We start from the raw sequence: 18,092 nt of genomic DNA on the forward strand, positions 1-18,092 counted from the left end.
ACTAACCATTTGTCTTTACAATTAAAATGACCCGGTACTCAAATAGTGTGCGGTAAATGTGTCAAATTAATAAATGGCCCTTCTAAAATATACCTACACACACTACAACTACCACACTTGTACATACCAAAGGGAGATTTTAAAACAGAGTTGGAGCAAAAAGAAGCATTATGGCAAAGTTAAATTCTGATAAAGAACCTGGTTGAAATAATGTTAACATAAACTGTTTTTTTAAAAAATCGCAGAGTGTATTTGTGTAAGGATTTACAGTAAACATTGATGGTTAGGAAGCCCATTTGTTGTACTAGTATGAGTGTAAGCAGCTGTTTCACAGACTTTGTCTCTTACACACACATGCACACTTATTTGCAGGTGCTTTCATTTATCAATGTTGGCACATACTGTGTATGTATTTGTGCACATAGTGCATATGAAAATAGCAGTGATGAAATAATCTACAGGTTAATTTTGAGCTTCAGATGCCCAGCTTTTTTCAAGAGGCTGAAGAATTAATAGTAGGAACAATGTATGTGTATGCTTGGCTACATAATGAGGGTCATATTAAAAAAAAATCATTGACATTTGTTTAGTCCAGAATGTACATTTAATATGTCTAGATTTTCAGTTTTTTACTCATTTCAAAATGGGAATTTCATGACAATTACTGCATGTATTATTCTGTAAGCTGGAGAAACGGCCTGTAATTTCTTTTAGCAAAACAGTAGGATACACATGCTTTTTAAAAGGAAAGAGCGAGACAAATGGTATGATGGAGGCAAAACTATACCCTAGAGTATATATACTACTGCTTATACAATACTGTAGGTAAGTGCTGATGGCTGTAAAAGATGGAAAAAATATGAATGCATATGGCATTTTAAGATGATACTTGCTCTTTAGAGGGAGTGGAATGTTTTGAAGTATGGGTATTGTGCTGCTCTATCTTTGTAAACAATGCTGTGCAGATGATCTTACAGTCCAGCTGATGACATCATTGATTTAGCTTAGGGAGTAAGTGGGTTCTGAAAGGAATAATGATTGGTTGTCATGACAACATGGCATTCAGCAGCTGCTGATTTGTTACTTGAATACAGGGTTTTACGTGTGAGATCCAGGCTCTGCATGATAAACTCTGGCTCTTCCTGGTCCAGTCTTTTTACGCTGTCCGTCATACTGAAGGCTGGAAGCTAATGAACCCAGATGACAGAGAAAAAATACAAGCAGGTATGTTTCATATTTACATTATTGTAAATACTTTGCCTTATAGTATAGCTTTATTTTGAAATCACTTGGCTGTGTCAATTTTGTTTTGTTTCAGTCCCATTGGTGAGAAAACATGGGTATAGACATTATTGCTGATAATTAGGGCACAATACATTATGACCAGTATAGACAAACTTGTGTTTAATGGGTACATGTTGTAGCGAACAGTCAGAATATATATACTGCCATGGATAGAGCAATATAGTTATGTTCTACTGATGTTTGAAACAGATTTAAAGAAAATATTTTACATTGCCTAAAGAAGACTTTAATTTACTGTGCAAATCTTAAAATGTTTAATTTGGAACCTAAAAAAGGTTAGTGATGTGATCAAACTCTGTATTATTTTATTTGTGGTAACACCTGATAATTTTATTTTAAGACTGGATGTGCAGAACTGTGGTAGTAGAATTATACAAGTCACATTCTAACATGAATTAAGACAGTATGGTTTTACATATCCAATACTATTTTTAACTATTTCACCCATCTCATGTTCTTTTAAACATTTACAGTGTATATGATTTGGCTTTTGATTTTGTTTTTATACTAGAAGTCGGATGATCTTGTGTGTATGAGTGTACTTCAGTGTGCGCAGATGCACTGCTGCAACATCCCTCCCCTTCCCTTCCCCCAGTAGTACAGTAGTCCCTGAGCTGTAGCAGCTAGATTTCATGTCAGCAATTGAAGAATGGCCTTTCAGTCGAATTGTTTTCTTTGTTTTACTGTTCCACGGGTGTAAAGCTGAATGCTGCTGCTGAAGTGGTGAAGTTACTTGAGACAGAAAAAAAAAAAGCAGCACATTAAGGTACCTGATAGTTTTTTTTTTTTTTTTCCACTATTAATGTGGTTAACATTTACAGAAGCAACACTAAAGCATTATTACTTAATTGCTTGCCTGTCATGCAGCTAGGCATTTCATTTGTTTATGATGTAAAACTTAACCTAAGTGCAGTGTAAAATCCGAACCAAACTCTTTGGCCTAAATATTGTGTATATTTGTTTGTATGTAAAAAAATGTTACGGTATGCACTTTAGCCTGAGTTATACATTTATATGTGAAAACGTGTGAGGAAATATTAAGTACTGTACTGCTGGCACAGGGGAAAGGCATCAGACCATGCCATTGGCACCTAGAGACAGGAATGGGAGTAGGGAGCTGGAGAACTGGGGGGGGTCAGTGATTTTTTTCTCCATCCTATAGGAACAGAAATATGACCTGCTGTATAGTGAAGCCTCCTGGCAAAAAGCAGAATGGTAAGTATATTCCAAGTTCCATCTGTGTCAAGGGGTTAGGGTGGCGTCAGGATGCATTAGCAGCGTACCCTTGGTGAAGCCTGTGTCACCTTTTTGCAGTTGCATGCTGCTATCACAGTGGAGTTAAATTCAGGCAGGTCCCTGATATGCCTGTTTCAGTTACTTCACTAGCTGTCTTTGTAGGAACATTGTACATCAGAAACTCAGGAGGCCAGGAGCCATGGGCTCACAACCTGTCACAGAATGTTATGAGAGAAAACGTAACTGATCATAAACACTGTGCTGTTGAGCAGGTTTGGTATGCCATAGATTGGCATAACAAACCTTGTTGTGAGTCATAAAAATGACATAATGGAGTAAGAAATTTGTACATACTGTATCTTCTTAGTCATGCCTCTCAACTGTTGAGATTTTCCCAGAATGTCCAGATATTTGCTTCATATTTTTGATCCATTCTTCATAAAATGAGTGTTTTTTGGGCAAGTCATTTTGAACTGAAATCATTACATAATGGTAGACATTTGATTTACAGACCTTGTACCCTTTAGAAAACACATACTAATGCAAAGCCTGTTATTTTATCAACTTTCAAGTTTACAGGAACAGTATTTAAAGTCTGTCCCTATTTTTGGGCCTTTGTCGCACCGTTTTTTCTGCCTTTGTCCAGATTTCTTGTACTAATAGGATGAGAGGTATGTACTTAGTACAGTACTGTTACTCTCAACGTGCTGTTTTCCCATGCAGTCTGTGGTAAGGTTGTGCTATACTGCACTTCGTTCTCCATCCTGATCACAAGGTTACATACTGCTCAGTGATGGACTAGGCTGTCTTGTGTGCCATCCAAGAAAGTAGGATGTTCTCAGTATGTCAGTGTGCACTACTCCATACTCCATTCTGTTTTCAAGATTCGGAGGTAGACTGTGACGGTGTACAAGAGACAGCGAGCAAGATGTATTTTATGTACATCCATACTATGTCTGTGAATACAAGTGTCTGACTTTAAAAATGCATTTCCATTGGTAGTTGCAGTTTTGTTCTAGTTCCTTGAAAATGTTGCTCTGTAATAACAAATGTTTAACTTTGCATGAAGGGAAACTGTTTAGAAGATTTTTATGGGTGTGCTTCCCTACTGTTGATTGAGCAATTTGGTCAGTCTGCAACTCCCCAATTATATTTGCCTGATGTTACTGATTATTGTAGCAAGTCTCATTGAGGTGTTACATGTACATAGTACAGAGCAGTTGTTTGTACATGAATACTCTGTGCTTTATTGTACATTTCTTCTTTGTTCATCGTTGACTATGGATTTGTTCTGTATATATAAAAAGGTGTGAGGAGCCTTACCCCTCACATTTAGGTATGCAGAGGTATCCCCCCCCCCCACACACACACACAAAAGGGACTGGTGGCTATTGAGTCTAATATCAGTTATAATCAGAATAATGGAGGTGATCTGAAGTCAAGGCTCTTGGTGAAGTTCCTGGAACAGCCTGCACAGAGAACGCCCAGTGTAGTTTCATATTAGGAAGATATTGTCGGACTAATTGATCTAGTGCATTTGCAGGTGTACTGTAGAAGTGGCTAATGGAAACTTTGTGTATGTCATCTGTCTGGAATTAATCAGAGCTTTTGATTCAGTCCCCATCATAGGCTTCTTCAAGAAATTGAAGTAGAAGAAGTAGGTAGCAAACTCTCAAGGTTTGTGAGTATGTCGTAGAGGTCAGGGAGCAAAAAGTGGTAGTGAGAGACTGTTGTATGAGGAAAAGGTGAATCATTGAAGGTTCACCTTTTTAAAGCTTTTGTCTGACCTCATACAGGGCCTAGAAAATCTCCCTTCAAATGACAACAATTTGGAGATGCTGCTTTGGGAAATGATAACCCAGAGGTGCAACATGAACTTTTGGGGGAGGTCATCTCAAAAACCTAGAACAAGAGAAGAATTTAGATATTAAATGAAAGCATGAGCCATTGACTGTGATTTTTATAGGGCTATAGCAAGGGCATAATAAATGTTAGGATATATACACAAAAGTCTGTTATGTAAGGTGATCATGCTGCTCTTTCAGGCCGTTGCAAGACCACAGCTGGAATACCACTTAATATTCTTAAAACTTTGAATGAAAGACTCTTTCTCAGCATTATATAAACAGTTCAGAAAAAAAAAAAAAAACAGCTAGGCTAGAGAAGAGGACAGAAGGAGTGACATGATGAGAGACTTAAGGAGCTTGACTTTTTCCCTTAAAAAGAGCTGAGACAAGCACCAGGATGATAAATAATACAGTGTATCCTTGGGGTTACACCATTCATTTTTAACAGTAGGAAATAGTTCTTTCCAGAGAAGGTATTAGACAGGAAAAATGAGTTGTCAGAATGTGTCGCAAAGGCTGAGCATTTTGGACAAAAGAAAAATATGGAAACAAGGTAGGAGGCAGCTGCACTGAATCCACTTCAGTACACATTTGTGCTCTTCTTTTGCTAGCAATTTTATGTTTTGAGGTGGACAAGCTATTCAGTTCCACAACTTCAAAGCTAGGTGCAGATATGGTCTGATGTTTCAGTATATGTAGTTTTCACCTCTCGGCCCTCCCACACAAGATGATTTGCTGCTGACACCATTAAACTCCATCATACGTACATCTGAGTTGGTTCAGTTCAAGAATAAGAAGAATGATCTGCAAGGGCATGGAACGCATTATCATGGAACTTGTAAACAAAGACATTGGCAACCTTCAAACACTGGACCCCACCCAGTTTGGCTTTGTGAAAGGCCGATCCTGTCTCCTGAACCTGATTGACTTCTTTAAATCAGTCTCCACAGCTGTGGATGAGGGTAAGGCGGTCCACACAGCTTATCTGGACCTCGCCAAGGCCTTCAACACCATCCCCCACTCTGGAATCATCGATAAACTTACTAAGCTGGGCATAAATCCCTACGTCACTTGATCGGTTGCCAACTGGCTTACTGACAGAACCCAGACTGTAAAAGTAGCCAGCTCCAAATCCAGCTCCAGACAAGTGGCGTACCTCAGGGTTCAGTCATGGGACCACTTTTGTTTGGCATCTACTTCTCTGAAGTACAGGCCAACACTAAGAGACTGTGGCTAACAAAGTTCGCAGATGACTGCAAACTGGGAGCCATTATTGAATCCCCAAATGATGTGGATATTCTACAAAAGGGCCTTACAGAAACAGATGCCTGGTGCCAGAGCCATGGGCTCAAGCTTAATGCCAAGAAACAACATGTAACCATGAATTACCACATAAGTGGCACTACACTAAACATTGAAAGTGTGATGAGAGACTTAGGGACACAGGTGGACAGTGGTCTCACCTTCGATAACCACATCGCCAGAATAGTCAGGAAATCCTGTGTGGCACACCTCATCACTAAGGGCTTTTCATCAAGAAAAAAGGAGGTCATTGTCTCACTGTACTCATCCGCATTATAGAGTATAACGTCCCGTTTGGTATGTACCTCACACGACATCTGCAACAGCTGGAAAGGCCGTAGAAATACCTCACTAAAAGAATCACAGGCCTAAAGCAGATGCCATATGCTAACCGTCTAAAAAAAAAAGCTCCAGCTATACTCTGTTGCATATCATCTACTCAGAGGCGATCTCTACTTAACATACAAGGTTATGTCAAACCCTGAGCTGTTGGACATGCTCCACTTAAAGAAATCCCAATCCCTCAGAGCCACACGCTCCAGGGATCTAAACCTTGTCATCACAATGACCAAAACATGCTGGAGGGATAGGTTCCTGACCCAGAGACTCCCCATACTCTGGAATAGACTTGCCCATACATGTCAAGCAGAGCGCCTCCTTGGCCCTCTTCAAAAGGAACCTTGATGATTGGATGGGAGATAGGAAATTCACCCTGGGGATCATGTCAGTCGCCCTGCTCGACAGGGGTCCAGGGAAATAAATATTGTGGAAAGAAATATCCAAGGAATTGTTATGCCTAGGCTTGTATAGGCCCTAGGGCCGATAGCCTAGTACTATGAATGCCCATAGAATTCTGAAACAAAATGTAATGTTTTGAAATTCTAAGCACTGAATAATAGTACTGTCACTACTAGCTAAGAAAGAAGCGTATAAGAGTACTTGTCTCTTCACTGAGGTGTTGTAAACAAGTTGCAGCTGTAAGGTATACAGTTATTAGTCTTTTCACCTAGCTTTTAAGAAGAAACTTCATACTCTAATGTAGACAGTAACCAAGGGTGACCTCTACAAAGTAAATTTAGGTATGAGAAAATAAAAAGGAGAAAAGACTGAAAAGAAAGAGCAAAAACACTTTCTTTGGGAAGTTCAGTGAATCATGGATGATTGAGGTAATAGAACAAGCAAAGACAATGGCAGAATTGGATTTAAAAGCACAGGTGGGAGGGACAGTAGCCCAGGCACTTAGGAGATTTAAAGTTTAGTTAAATGTTTTAAAGCAGTATATTATGGGACAGCAATGCATAAAAGGAAGGAATATGTGTACAGAGAGACACAAAGTAGGGGAAGGGTTTAGTGATTGCATTAAAATACCAGGAGCAATATAAGGAGGACTGTCAATACTGAAATTGGAAAGAAATTGAACATGTCAGCAGCACTGGTTGTCCTTTTTTGCCACTGTAAACAGTGTTTGGAGGGACTGAAACAGAGCTATTTCTTCACTGAGCAAATATATGCAGCACTGTGGAGACCAGATAATGTAGGATCTATAAACTTAACTACAATAATGATGACACAAAGAAAACTTGTGAAGCACATGGCACTAAAACATCTTGATCCTAGCAGTGTGAACGTTTTTGGCAGTTTTTCTTACTGCACAGTTACGTGACATATAGTTGGTGAATGTAGCTTCTCCATATTTTAGCAAATAATAGGGATATTTCAGTAATAAAGGAGATTGTGGAAATGGTGACAGAATTTCCTGGTAGTGTTCATCAGCAGAAAGCAGGTAACTGACCCGTTAAGTAGTCATTGAAGTAGAGAGGAGACTAAATACCATGAATCTGAGCACCCACAACCTCTCCTCCAGTTGCTAAAAAGTTTTGAAATCTGCTGTTGAAAGAGTGTTTTGAAAAGTTTTTTTGACTATGGCAGTGCTTTAAGTACTGTGAAGCCATGATGAATTAATTTGGAGCTGTGTCCAACATCTTAGAAAGTGGATCATGAATGTTAGTAAATATAGCCTTAGGTTAGTTTCTGGTTGATTAAGGTGCTCTTAATCAGGTACAATACAAATAAAAGTAGAAATCAGATGATTGTACAAATGCACAGTGCTCATAATTAATAAATAGGTAATCATTAAAAAACTTCTAAACTTGAGGAAGATTTGTGGGAGTGTAAAAAGATGATTTTTTGGGGATCTTTTCAAACAAGCTAGAGTTGGGGACTCCTTTACTCATTGAGGGCAGGAGATTCCAGAAGCATGATGTTTGATAGGAAAAATAAAAAGAACCAGATGTTTCAGCTGTACTCTTTGTAAGTTCACCATCCCAGGGAACAGGAATACAAAATCCTGGTAGAACATTAGGGGACCTCGATCCCTTTCATATAAAGGGAGCCCAGCTTAAGGAGGGCTAAGTTCACAAACAGTAGATTTTATTACTGGAAATTGGAATGATCAACGCAGGAAGAGACCAGAGCAACCATAGTGAAGAAAAAAGTTTTTGTTGTGTTGTTTTATGAGCAGGGACACTGAATTTTCATTTTGTCCAGAAAATACCATATAAGTCCCAAATGTGGACTATCTGACAATTTAAAAAAATATAGGATTTTCATGGAATTTGGCATTTTAGGCCAGAGCACTCATGAACTCTAACTCTTATTTATTGCATTTGCCACTTATAATACTGTCAGCATGGTTTATTGGATGTTCTATACCTTTAATCTACTTCAGTTTTGCATACATATAGAAAGAAGTACTGCAAAATTATAATTAAATTCACAATGCTAACTGGAAATTGCCCTTAAAATCCACAGACTTAACTTCCAGAATTCGTCTCATGAAAATGAAAATATACTTTCATTTTTTTGAGAATCATAACTTTGTGTCCCTTTTAATGAGTCTAAAGAGACAGATGGAGAGAGTGGAAAACAAAGTGGGACAAAGGTTAGCTATGTCCTAAGGTTTGTAAAGGAGTTGGGGCAGTGGCAGAGTGTATTAAGAGAGCACAGAGATGGGAGTGCAACCACTTGCAAAATGTAGGGAAAAAAAAAAACATGCAGGTCCATAGTTGCTGGTAGTCTAGGTCTGGGGAATGGACCACACAGTGCATGGGTCTAGGACAAAAGGTTATTGTGGTAAGGGAGTCCTTAAATGGAAACAGGATGGCATGGTAAAACCAAGTGCCAGTCTGCTGATCAGTACCATGCCAAGATTTTTCACCATATCCATGAATTTCAGTTCATCTCCACCATAAATAACACAAGTTTAAAAGGTGGACAGTTGGAATTCTTTAAATTGTCTGGGATGGCCACTGTCTTGAATAATTTCAAGCTTCATGTAATTATCGGTCATCCAAGTTTTGATGCATTTCAAATCTTTGCTAAGGAAAAGGAAATATTTAGCAAATTTCCTGTCCTGAGGGAAGGAGAAAAAGAGAGAGATTAAGATTTTTTCCCTCCATTCCTGCTGGCCATCAAGCCACATCTGTGGCTACTATAACTCCTTTGTTTTCACTTTTGTGGGTTTTCTTAAGCTTTACATTTCCCCTCTTGCTCAAGCCTGTTCCATGAGTGGAAAAGCCCTCAGAGGCCTTGCAGCAAGTGCTTCTGTATAATCATCAGTCTCCTGCAGGGATTCTACCTTGGAACATATACTGCACTCCTAGGCATATGCCCCCACCCCCTTCCCCTGAGAAAGGTGAGCAAACAGTGCCTTGTCACTCCTGTCTCCCCCAATACTGCTAATTGAAACCAGGTCAGCTGAGGTGTGGTATGTCACTAAGATGGCTCAGGATGCAAAGAAAAAGTTGAGTACCAGCCACATAGATGAAAACCCTGTTGGATGACCAAATAGGCTCTTCTTAATTAAGGCTTGCAAGTCTGCATAGGCCTTGGAACCACTTCAGGAGGAGAGTCCCCACCCATCCTTGTTGGAGCAAAAACTCACTCTGAAAACACTGTTGATTCTGGTGGCTGAAAGACCTGCCACTGTTAACATCTTACCCAAACCATTTAACATTCCAAAATCTTACTGCTATATCTAGTTTTGAAACTAGGTCAGAGTGGATCATGTTCCTCAGTGCTACTGTAAAATAGAATCAGCCTGTGTGGCCTCAAGCTTCTGATTCATTTTGCTAATAAGTGGAATGATGAAGATGGGTTGTAGCGGTCAAGATGATCAGGATAAAAAGTAAAAATTTTCAAGGCTGGGTTATTAGAGTCCTTTAAAACAATGAAGAATTCTGTTACTCAAAAAAGAGGCAGTTTGATAAATTTTAACACTCCACATATCAAGGTAGGGAATCAGAGCTTAACCCTGTGGGAGACTAAACACAGAGGGATGAGGGAATGAGATGTCATTCGCAAAACCCAGACATGATCCATTGTGTGCATCCTGAAAGGATCAAACCAGTATGGAACAGTACTTGGCATCCTCCATGGTAGGGGCCTGCAAGTGGTCAAAAATGTAGTTTACTGCATAAAATGCTGTAGAGAGATAGAGGACCAAGACAAAATTATACCATTTTAGCCTTCACCATTTAGATATCATTCAAAACTCATATAAGGATCATCTCACTACTATGTCTTGCAAGTGCAGAAACCAGGTTGAAATACATCAAGAATTATATACTTCAATACAGATAGTTTGATAACTTGGAAGACTTGGCACATCAGGGCTGTCAGATGTTAGTATTGTTGGGCATGGGCCCAAGCTGCAGTAGCAAGTCATTTTCCTGAAATCAGAGAGACAACTTAATTTTCAACAGGAAGCTGAAACATGTACCATGATCAAAGTAGAGTCTCCCTCTAAGCACTGCAATGCTCACCTGAACTTTTTATGATGCTTAAAGCTGACCTCAGTGATAGAAGCCTAATTACAAAGAACGGAGTGTAAATTTTCACAAGACCTTTGACATTATTTCATATTTGAAGATTATAAATAAGGCAAGCAACCAAGTTTGGATTGAAGGTCCCACAGTGTGAAATAAGTTTAGAAATGGGTGCAGTGGCATGGTGTGTGTCATTGGTGCAGAAGATTCGATGCCTGTAAGACTGACTTGGGCGTAAGTTGATTGAACATCTTCCAAAACAGCCCCCCCCCCCTCCCAAGCAAGCAGGTGAATGGATCTCTTTTTTAGAGTAACAATACTCCTGTTTGACAGGGTGGAGTCCAAGACAGCACCTTTACAGCACTGGAGGAGTAAAGAAGATAGCTGGTAGGCTGTCAGCAAAAAAAATGTCTTATTTGAGGAACAGTAGGGAAAATAATGGGGGGGGGGCACTTTCTACTGGCCTTATCCTGTCTATTCTTGCTCATCTCCTTTGCTGACTTCAGACTGTGCTTTAGTCTAAACCTTAGAACATGTTCCTGATTATCTGTCATGAGAGCAGCAGGGGCGTGTTTCTTTAGAATGGACGCTCCGTACTACAGGCATGGAATAGATGATCTGAAGTAGTTAACTTCATTTGATCATCAACCTTTGGGTTGCGGATCCGATACAGATCCAAGCCGGCAGCTTACCAAGCTAAAGATCTGAGCTCCAAGCTCCTCCCCCTAACCCATACTACACTGCAACCTCCTTCCAATCCTCAGATCTCATTTGCTGCAGCTTCACCAGCAAGAGATTTCTGAGTTTCAGGAAGGTTAGTTAGATTTCATCTAGCTTTCAGTCTGTGTGTGCCCTTTTCCAGTGCTAAACAGTTTTATAACCCTACCCTTATTCTCCCTAGGTTTTTGTGTCTAGATATTAGTGATCGTAGTAGTGTAGAAAGTTGCTAAACTTTCGGTTGTTTAGGCCTCCTCTTCCCGCCCTTAGCATGTGTATGTGTGTGTGTGTGTGTGTGTGTGTGTGTGTGTGTGTGTGTGTGAGTGTGTGCTTCTGACTTAGCTTGTCTAAGCAGGAATGTCAGAAAGTCAGAAACCGACTTTCTCTAAGTGCACAGAGTGTGGTCATAAGCTGTCACCGGCTGATGGCCACACTCTGTGCGTAGTTTGTTTGGGGGTGCCTCATCTAACACTGGGCTGCAAAATCTGTGCGGCCTTTAACCCCTGGGCCCTGCAGGATCGCAGGACCAAGCTGATTCTTGTGGGTCTTTTACCCGCAGAGTCAGCTACTTCTTCTGCGGTTTCTTCAGTCACGGCTGTGACTGTTCAGTCTTCTGGCCCTCCTCCCCTGTCCGGGACTCCCACTCCCACCTCTAAATAGGGAGAGAGAGAGGCCAAGAAAGACAAACATAGGGAGAAAGAAAAAGAGAGAGACAGGGAGAGGGGTCGCAAGAGGCAAACCGACTCGGCTCCTTCGGCCCTTCCCTCTAAGGTGTTATTGTCTCCAGAAAGAAGTGCAAGGCTGTCTTCCCCTCGGCTCTGTTCTCCACGATTCTCCCCGGAGTTGGAGGAGGAGACTCGGCTCACTTCGAGGTCAACCTCGCATCGGCCCTCCCGGCCGGTGTTGGTGGCGTCCTCGAGGTCTACTAGGAGCCTCTCTGAAGCCGATATGGACCGGATGATAAGGTTCCTGCAAACTCAATTGCAGATGGGAGTGTTGCTGGCTCCACTCCCCAGCCAAAGCAGGGAGTTTGGCCCTAAGATTTGCCCCAATAGCTCCTTCTCCAATCCACCCTCGGGTTTCATGGTCTATGGATCCAAGGAGCCCCGGAGTCATGGGGTCGGCGCCGATGGTACCTCCTACCTTAACTCCGGCCATGCCCTCGAGCCTGTCAGATCCCTTGTTGGATCCGAGCTCTCAGAGCCGAGATCTGGGCGTCGGATCTGAGGGGATGAGTGTGTCGTCGGCCCCGTTGTGGTCGGGGCATACCGTCTCCTTGGGTCCGGCTGTGCCAGCCTCGACTCTGATCCCCTCATCGCATCCAAGGGGTGCAGTTACCCACGCCACCAGCTTCAGGGAAGCCAGTTCTTCCTTGGCTTTCGACGTTGTGGAGAGGGCTCTCACTGGAGGATCGAGACCCCTCACTCTTTCCTCGGAGTCCTCCCCAGCTCTCTCACAACTGAGTTTGTCTTCCAACATCCAGTCCTCCCAGGGACAGCCTGTATCCGGTACGCCCCAGACAGTTCCCCTTGAGGAATATGAGACAGTTTGTGAGCCCTCCCCGGAGAGTTCCCCCGAGGAGGCCCCCCGCAAATGCCAGTGCAAAAGGAGGCACATGGACTCCCCTGAGTCCCTCACCGAAGATACTGACTTGGATGAAGGGGAAGGTTCCCCCAGATCACCCCCCCAACGACGTCTCCTTCGGAGACATAATGGAAATTCTTTGCCGGGGGGAGGGTTGGTCTGCCCAAAAAACTTCCGCAGACGAGTCGGTATTTCTGGAGGCATTCGATACAGGTCCATCTACCCTCTTGGGTGCCCCCCGGCCGACCCTCTGGTGGACCTTATTGCCACCAGAGCCTGGAAGGAACCAGACACTGCACAGCCAGTACCCAAATGGCCCGACAAGGTATTGAGCCCTCCTGCGGACAAAGCCACTTGGAGTAAGGGTTCCCCAGTTGATGCCATGGTGGTGGCGGCAGCCACCAAAAAGGAACTTGCCCAGGAAAGTTCCTCGGTCCATCCCCCGGACAAGGACTCCAGGGCGATGGATCATCTTAGAAAGCGAACTTTTGCTTCAGCTACCTTTGCTATAAGGACGCTGAATTACATGGCCCACATAATCAGACTGCAGCGTGACCTTGCGAAAGAGTATGCTGAGTCTCCCCCGGAGTCCATTTCGACCGAGGATAAACGGACATTCTCGATCATATGGCCACTCTCAAGTCTGTGTCAAATACGTCCATGCATTTACTCTCTCATGCCACCGAGGGAGCCGCTAGGGCAGCCGGGTCCGGTATTGCCATGAGGCATCATGCTTGGCTCTGGCTTTGTGATTTTTCGGAGCCTTTCAAAGCGTCCTTCGCTAAAGCGCCTTTTGACGATTCGACCCTGTTCAGGGAGACCGTCCGAGATACGCTTGTCCAGAGTGTGAAGGACAGGAAAATGCTGTCGGGATCTGCTTCTCTAACCCTAAAAGGTCCTCCAGGAACCAGTGAGGACAAAAGAAGCTGTGGTTCCGGAAATCTCAGCAGTCCCGGAACGCTCAGGACTCCTGCTCCCCTAGAGGTAGAGGGGGACAAGTTGGACGCCGGCCCAGAGGCAGAGGGGGACCAAAGAACTTCGGATCACGGGAACATTTTTCCAACTGACCCGCACAGCAGCCCTGAGGGGTTGCCCGACTGCTCCTCTCTGGAGGCAGTCGGGGAGCATTTCTTGAGGCACCTAGCTCAATGGGAGTCCATCACGTCAGATTGCTGGGTGCTTCTAATAATATCCAGAGGCTATTCTATTCCCTTCATAAACAACCCCCTATGCACATGGCACCTCCCGGACATCCCACCCGCTCAAAGGGAGGCGGCAGCTTTGGAAATAAGAAAGCTGCTAGAAAATAGAGCAATCCAGCGAGTGCCCCCAGACCAGTCCAGATCAGGCATCTATTCCAGGTTCTTTTTGGTGCCAAAAAAGACAGGGGACTTAAGGCCAATTCTCGACCTATCCACGATGAGCCTTTCCATTGCCAAGGAAAAGTTCCAGATGGTCACTCTACACTCCATCCTGCCCTTCTTGCAGGAGGAAGCTTGGATATGCTCGGTAGATTTCAAGGTTGCATACTAATATTCTGATGGACAGGTGATCCAGGAGGTTCCTCCACTTTTGACTAAGAGCCAGTCATTACCAGTTCAGGGTCCTACCCTTCGGTCTAACCACAGTCCCCCAGGGTGTTTCCCAAGGTCATGGCAGTTATAGAGGCCCACCTGAGGCTTCAGGGCATTCAGGTCTTTCCGTACCTGGATGACTGGCTTCTCACTGCCTCCACCAGGCATCAACTTGTTCTAGCCAGGGATTTCTCTCTTCAGTTGTCTACCCAGCTGGGGATCACGATAAATCTCAAGAAGTCTTCCCTCCAACCTGTTCAAATTCTGGACTTTCCTAAGGGCAAGAATAGACTCTCTTCAAGCCAGGATATTTTTGACTCCAGACAGACTTCACAGCCTGACCCTTCATGTATTGGCGCGCCTTCAGTCTCCTGCACCCCCAGCGGAGTTAGTCCTGAGAGCCGTAGGGTCCATGGCAGCAGCTATAAATCTGATTCCTTGTGCACATCTGCATATGAGAGTGTTACAGTGGACGTTACAATTTCAGTGGTCTCTACTGCATCAGTCTCTAGACTTTCCAATTCCTCTGAGCAGTGTGTGCAAAAATTCTCTCATATGGTGGCTTCAATCCTAGGAATTGAGAAGGACGCCCCTTTGTTGCGCCTCCGGCCCAAGCCATGGTGACCACGGACTCCTCCCGCTTGGGGGGGGGCACTGTTTGGGCAGGACTGACCAAGGCACGTGGACTCAGAGTGAGACCGTTCTGCATTTAAACGTTCTAGAAATGAGAGCAGTCCTTTTAGCATTACAGGCCCTTCATGCCTCTCTTCCTCTGGGAAATATTGCGATCTAGTCAGACAGTATGTCAGTGGTCTGGTACATCAACATACAGGGGGGAACCAGGTCTTATCCACTTTGTTGAGAGGTCTTGAGAGTGTGGGAATGGGCGATTTCCACCAACCGCTTTCTGATAGCAACGCACATTCTGAGTTGGTCCAACATCTTGGCAGACAAATTGAGCAGAACTATCCTTTCACCTTACGAGTGGTCTCTGAACCCTTATGTAACGGAACAGATCTTCCTTAGGTAGGGTCATCCTTGCTGCGATCTCTTTGCATTGCCGTCCAACACGAAGTGCAGTGAGTTTTTCGCTCTAATTCCCCCAATGGGGGAAGCCCCCAGAGATGCTCTTGTCCATGCTTGGCCACCTGGTCATCTTTATGCGTATCCGCTTCCACTCATGACAAAATTCTTACAGAAAGCTCGTCAGTTGGGGAGCAGAGTTATCCTCATAGCACCATTCTGGCCTCGTCAAGTTTGCTTCTCTTACCTGCGGTCTCATCTCCTAGCTCTGCGCTGGATCTTGGATCCCATTCCAGATCTTATTCATCATCCCTCAGGAATTCTTCCTCCGAATCTGGGCAGCCTCAAGCTCACAGCTTGGTTACTCCAGTTCCCTTAGTTGCTAGGACAACCCGGTATCTCTTCCCCAGTTAAATCCATCCTGGTAGCGGCACATAAGTCCTCTACCAGGAAAGTTTACAGTAGTAAATGGAAACATTTTTTCCATTTTGGGCTTCACAGAGAAATCTGGATCCCTTTACCACTCCGGTTCCAGTGGAGTTAGATTTTTTTGTCTCATATTTTTCAGCAAGGGGCCAGCTCTTCCACAGTGAAAGTACAGCTGGCGGCTATTTCCCATTTTCATGTAGGGAAAAATTCAGGGTCCCTAGCTGCTGCCAGGATTTGCAAGACTTTTTTGAAAGGTACTTTTCTTCTGAGGCCCCCTATTAAGAATACTTCCCCGCCGTGGGATTTGACTTTGGTTCTTCAGCCCTTAGTCACGCCCCCGTTTGGGCCTGCAGCATCAGTTGACTTGAAATTCTTGTCATGGAAGACGGCCTTCCTGGTGGCTATTACTTCAGCCAGGAGATTGTCGGAGCTTCAGGCACGGTGTGTTAAATCCCCATACCTAGTTTTTCTCAAGGATAGGGTATCTCTCAGGACTAACGCGTCTTTTCTTCCTAAAATTGCTTCGGAGTCAAATATTAATCAGTCAATTAATTTGCCTGTATTTTTCCCTAATTTTCAAAATAAAGGGGAATATAAACTTCATTTACTGGATGTGCACAGACAGTTACGTTTTTATTTGCATAGATCCAAACCTTTCCATAAATCTGATCAGCTTTTTGTTTCCTTTGCCAGACCCTTTTTGGGAAAACCAGTTTCAAAAGTGACTATTGCTAAGTGGATTTCGCTTTGTATTTTACAAGCTTATAGAGAACTTGGATTACCAGCACCAGAAGGGGTTCATGCTCACTCCACCCGTTCTATGGCTACTTCGACTGAATTCTGGTCTAGACTTTCCCTGGATGATATCTGCTCAGCAGCTACCTGGGCCTCCTCTCACACCTTCATTACAAGCTAGATTTGGTGTTTAGAGGAAGGGCTTCCTTTGGCTCTACAGTGCTCTGGAATATTCTTCCTTAAGGACCTCCCAAGATTCGGGTAGCTGGGGACTCTGTCCCACAGGCTGATGATCAAATGAAGTTAGCTACTTCAGATAAAGAAGTTATGTACTCACCATAACGTTCCATCTGAGTAGTTAAACTTCATTTGTCAGCAATCCCCCCCCCCCTTCACCCTGACCTTGATGGTTATTTCTCTGTTTGGGTTCGATGTCCCGAATTTGGTGAGCCTGGTGTATGAGTTTGGGTCAAGTCTTTTTGGCTTAGGTTGTTGGGTGTCACGTTGTTAGGTGGTAAACTCGATCTGAGGATTGGAAGGAGGTTGCAGTGTAGTATGGATAAGGGGGAGGAGCTTGGAGCTCAGCTCTTTAGCTTGGTAAGCTGCCGGCTCGGATACGTATCGGATCCAGAACCCACAGGTTGCTGGCAAATGAAGTCTAACTACCTACTCAGAATGTTATGGTGACTACATAACTTCTTTTTTTTTTCTCAGTTCTGGTAGCTAGTTAATTTTTTGGCAAATGATGGCAGAATTTGGTAGTGCATACAACCAAGAAAATATGATTTAGGGGAGTCAAATAAGAGTCTCCACACCATTAAAAAAAAAACTTGGAGAAGAAGAAAATCTGATGGGAATGTACAGCAGGTGGAAGTGAACTAAGCTTGAACCTTCTGAAGCTAAGTCCATTGTTCATCCAGTCAGCCCTAGCTATTCCTCAGTTTCTGCTGAAGGCACTGAGATCAGAACCTTGCCTTTGTCACTCAAAGAGGGGTACATCCCAAGCTTCTTATGTATTTCTGTCCCGGAATCTGAATGAAAATCTGGAGCCTGTGGGTCACAAGCCTGATTTTAGAGATCAGGCTCTAGGATCATATAACTGGGCTCAGGATTCTCTTCCTGGGACTAACTCCATGCCTGCACAAACCAGCAAACTCCGGATGAGGAGTATCCATGTGGTAAATCTCACAAGTTGGCTGTCATCTCAGAGTTTCAGATCAAGTAGATGATGTCTCTTGGTAGCATGAGTTGTGCATGTGGGAATCTACATTATTAAGAACGTCAGTCTGAACTGTGTACCTGACTCAGCATTCCCCTCCCCCAAGACCATTGGGTAGTGCATGATCCAGTGCTGGCCCAGTTTACGTATGAGACAGACATCACCCTTATGAGATTAGACATGCAGGTAGCAGTAGTTGTGGTACTCATTTGCCTTCTGAGTCCTGAGTCTTATGAGGATTTAGAGGATATTGAGACCATTGTCATTGTTTCAGAGCTGGTCAAGGATAATGATT

General features: G+C 43.4%; 1 protein-coding gene across 5 annotated transcripts in view; it reads left to right on the forward strand.

Annotated features, from left to right (window-relative positions):
• BTBD8 (BTB domain containing 8) overlaps positions 1 to 18,092 on the forward strand; it is a 1,983,533-nt gene that overhangs the window by 1,424,837 nt on the left and 540,604 nt on the right. For all 5 annotated transcript variants that reach the window (XM_044085661.1, XM_044085663.1, XM_044085662.1 and 2 more), the window contains one exon: positions 1,095 to 1,224. In XM_044085661.1, coding sequence (XP_043941596.1) covers positions 1,095 to 1,224 — 130 coding nt within the window. The remainder of the gene's footprint in view (positions 1 to 1,094; positions 1,225 to 18,092) is intronic.

Source organism: Protopterus annectens, chromosome 10.part0, assembly GCF_019279795.1.
Source record: "Protopterus annectens isolate FY-2018-M chromosome 10.part0, PAN1.0, whole genome shotgun sequence".
NCBI classification, from domain to species: Eukaryota; Metazoa; Chordata; order Ceratodontiformes; family Protopteridae; genus Protopterus; species Protopterus annectens.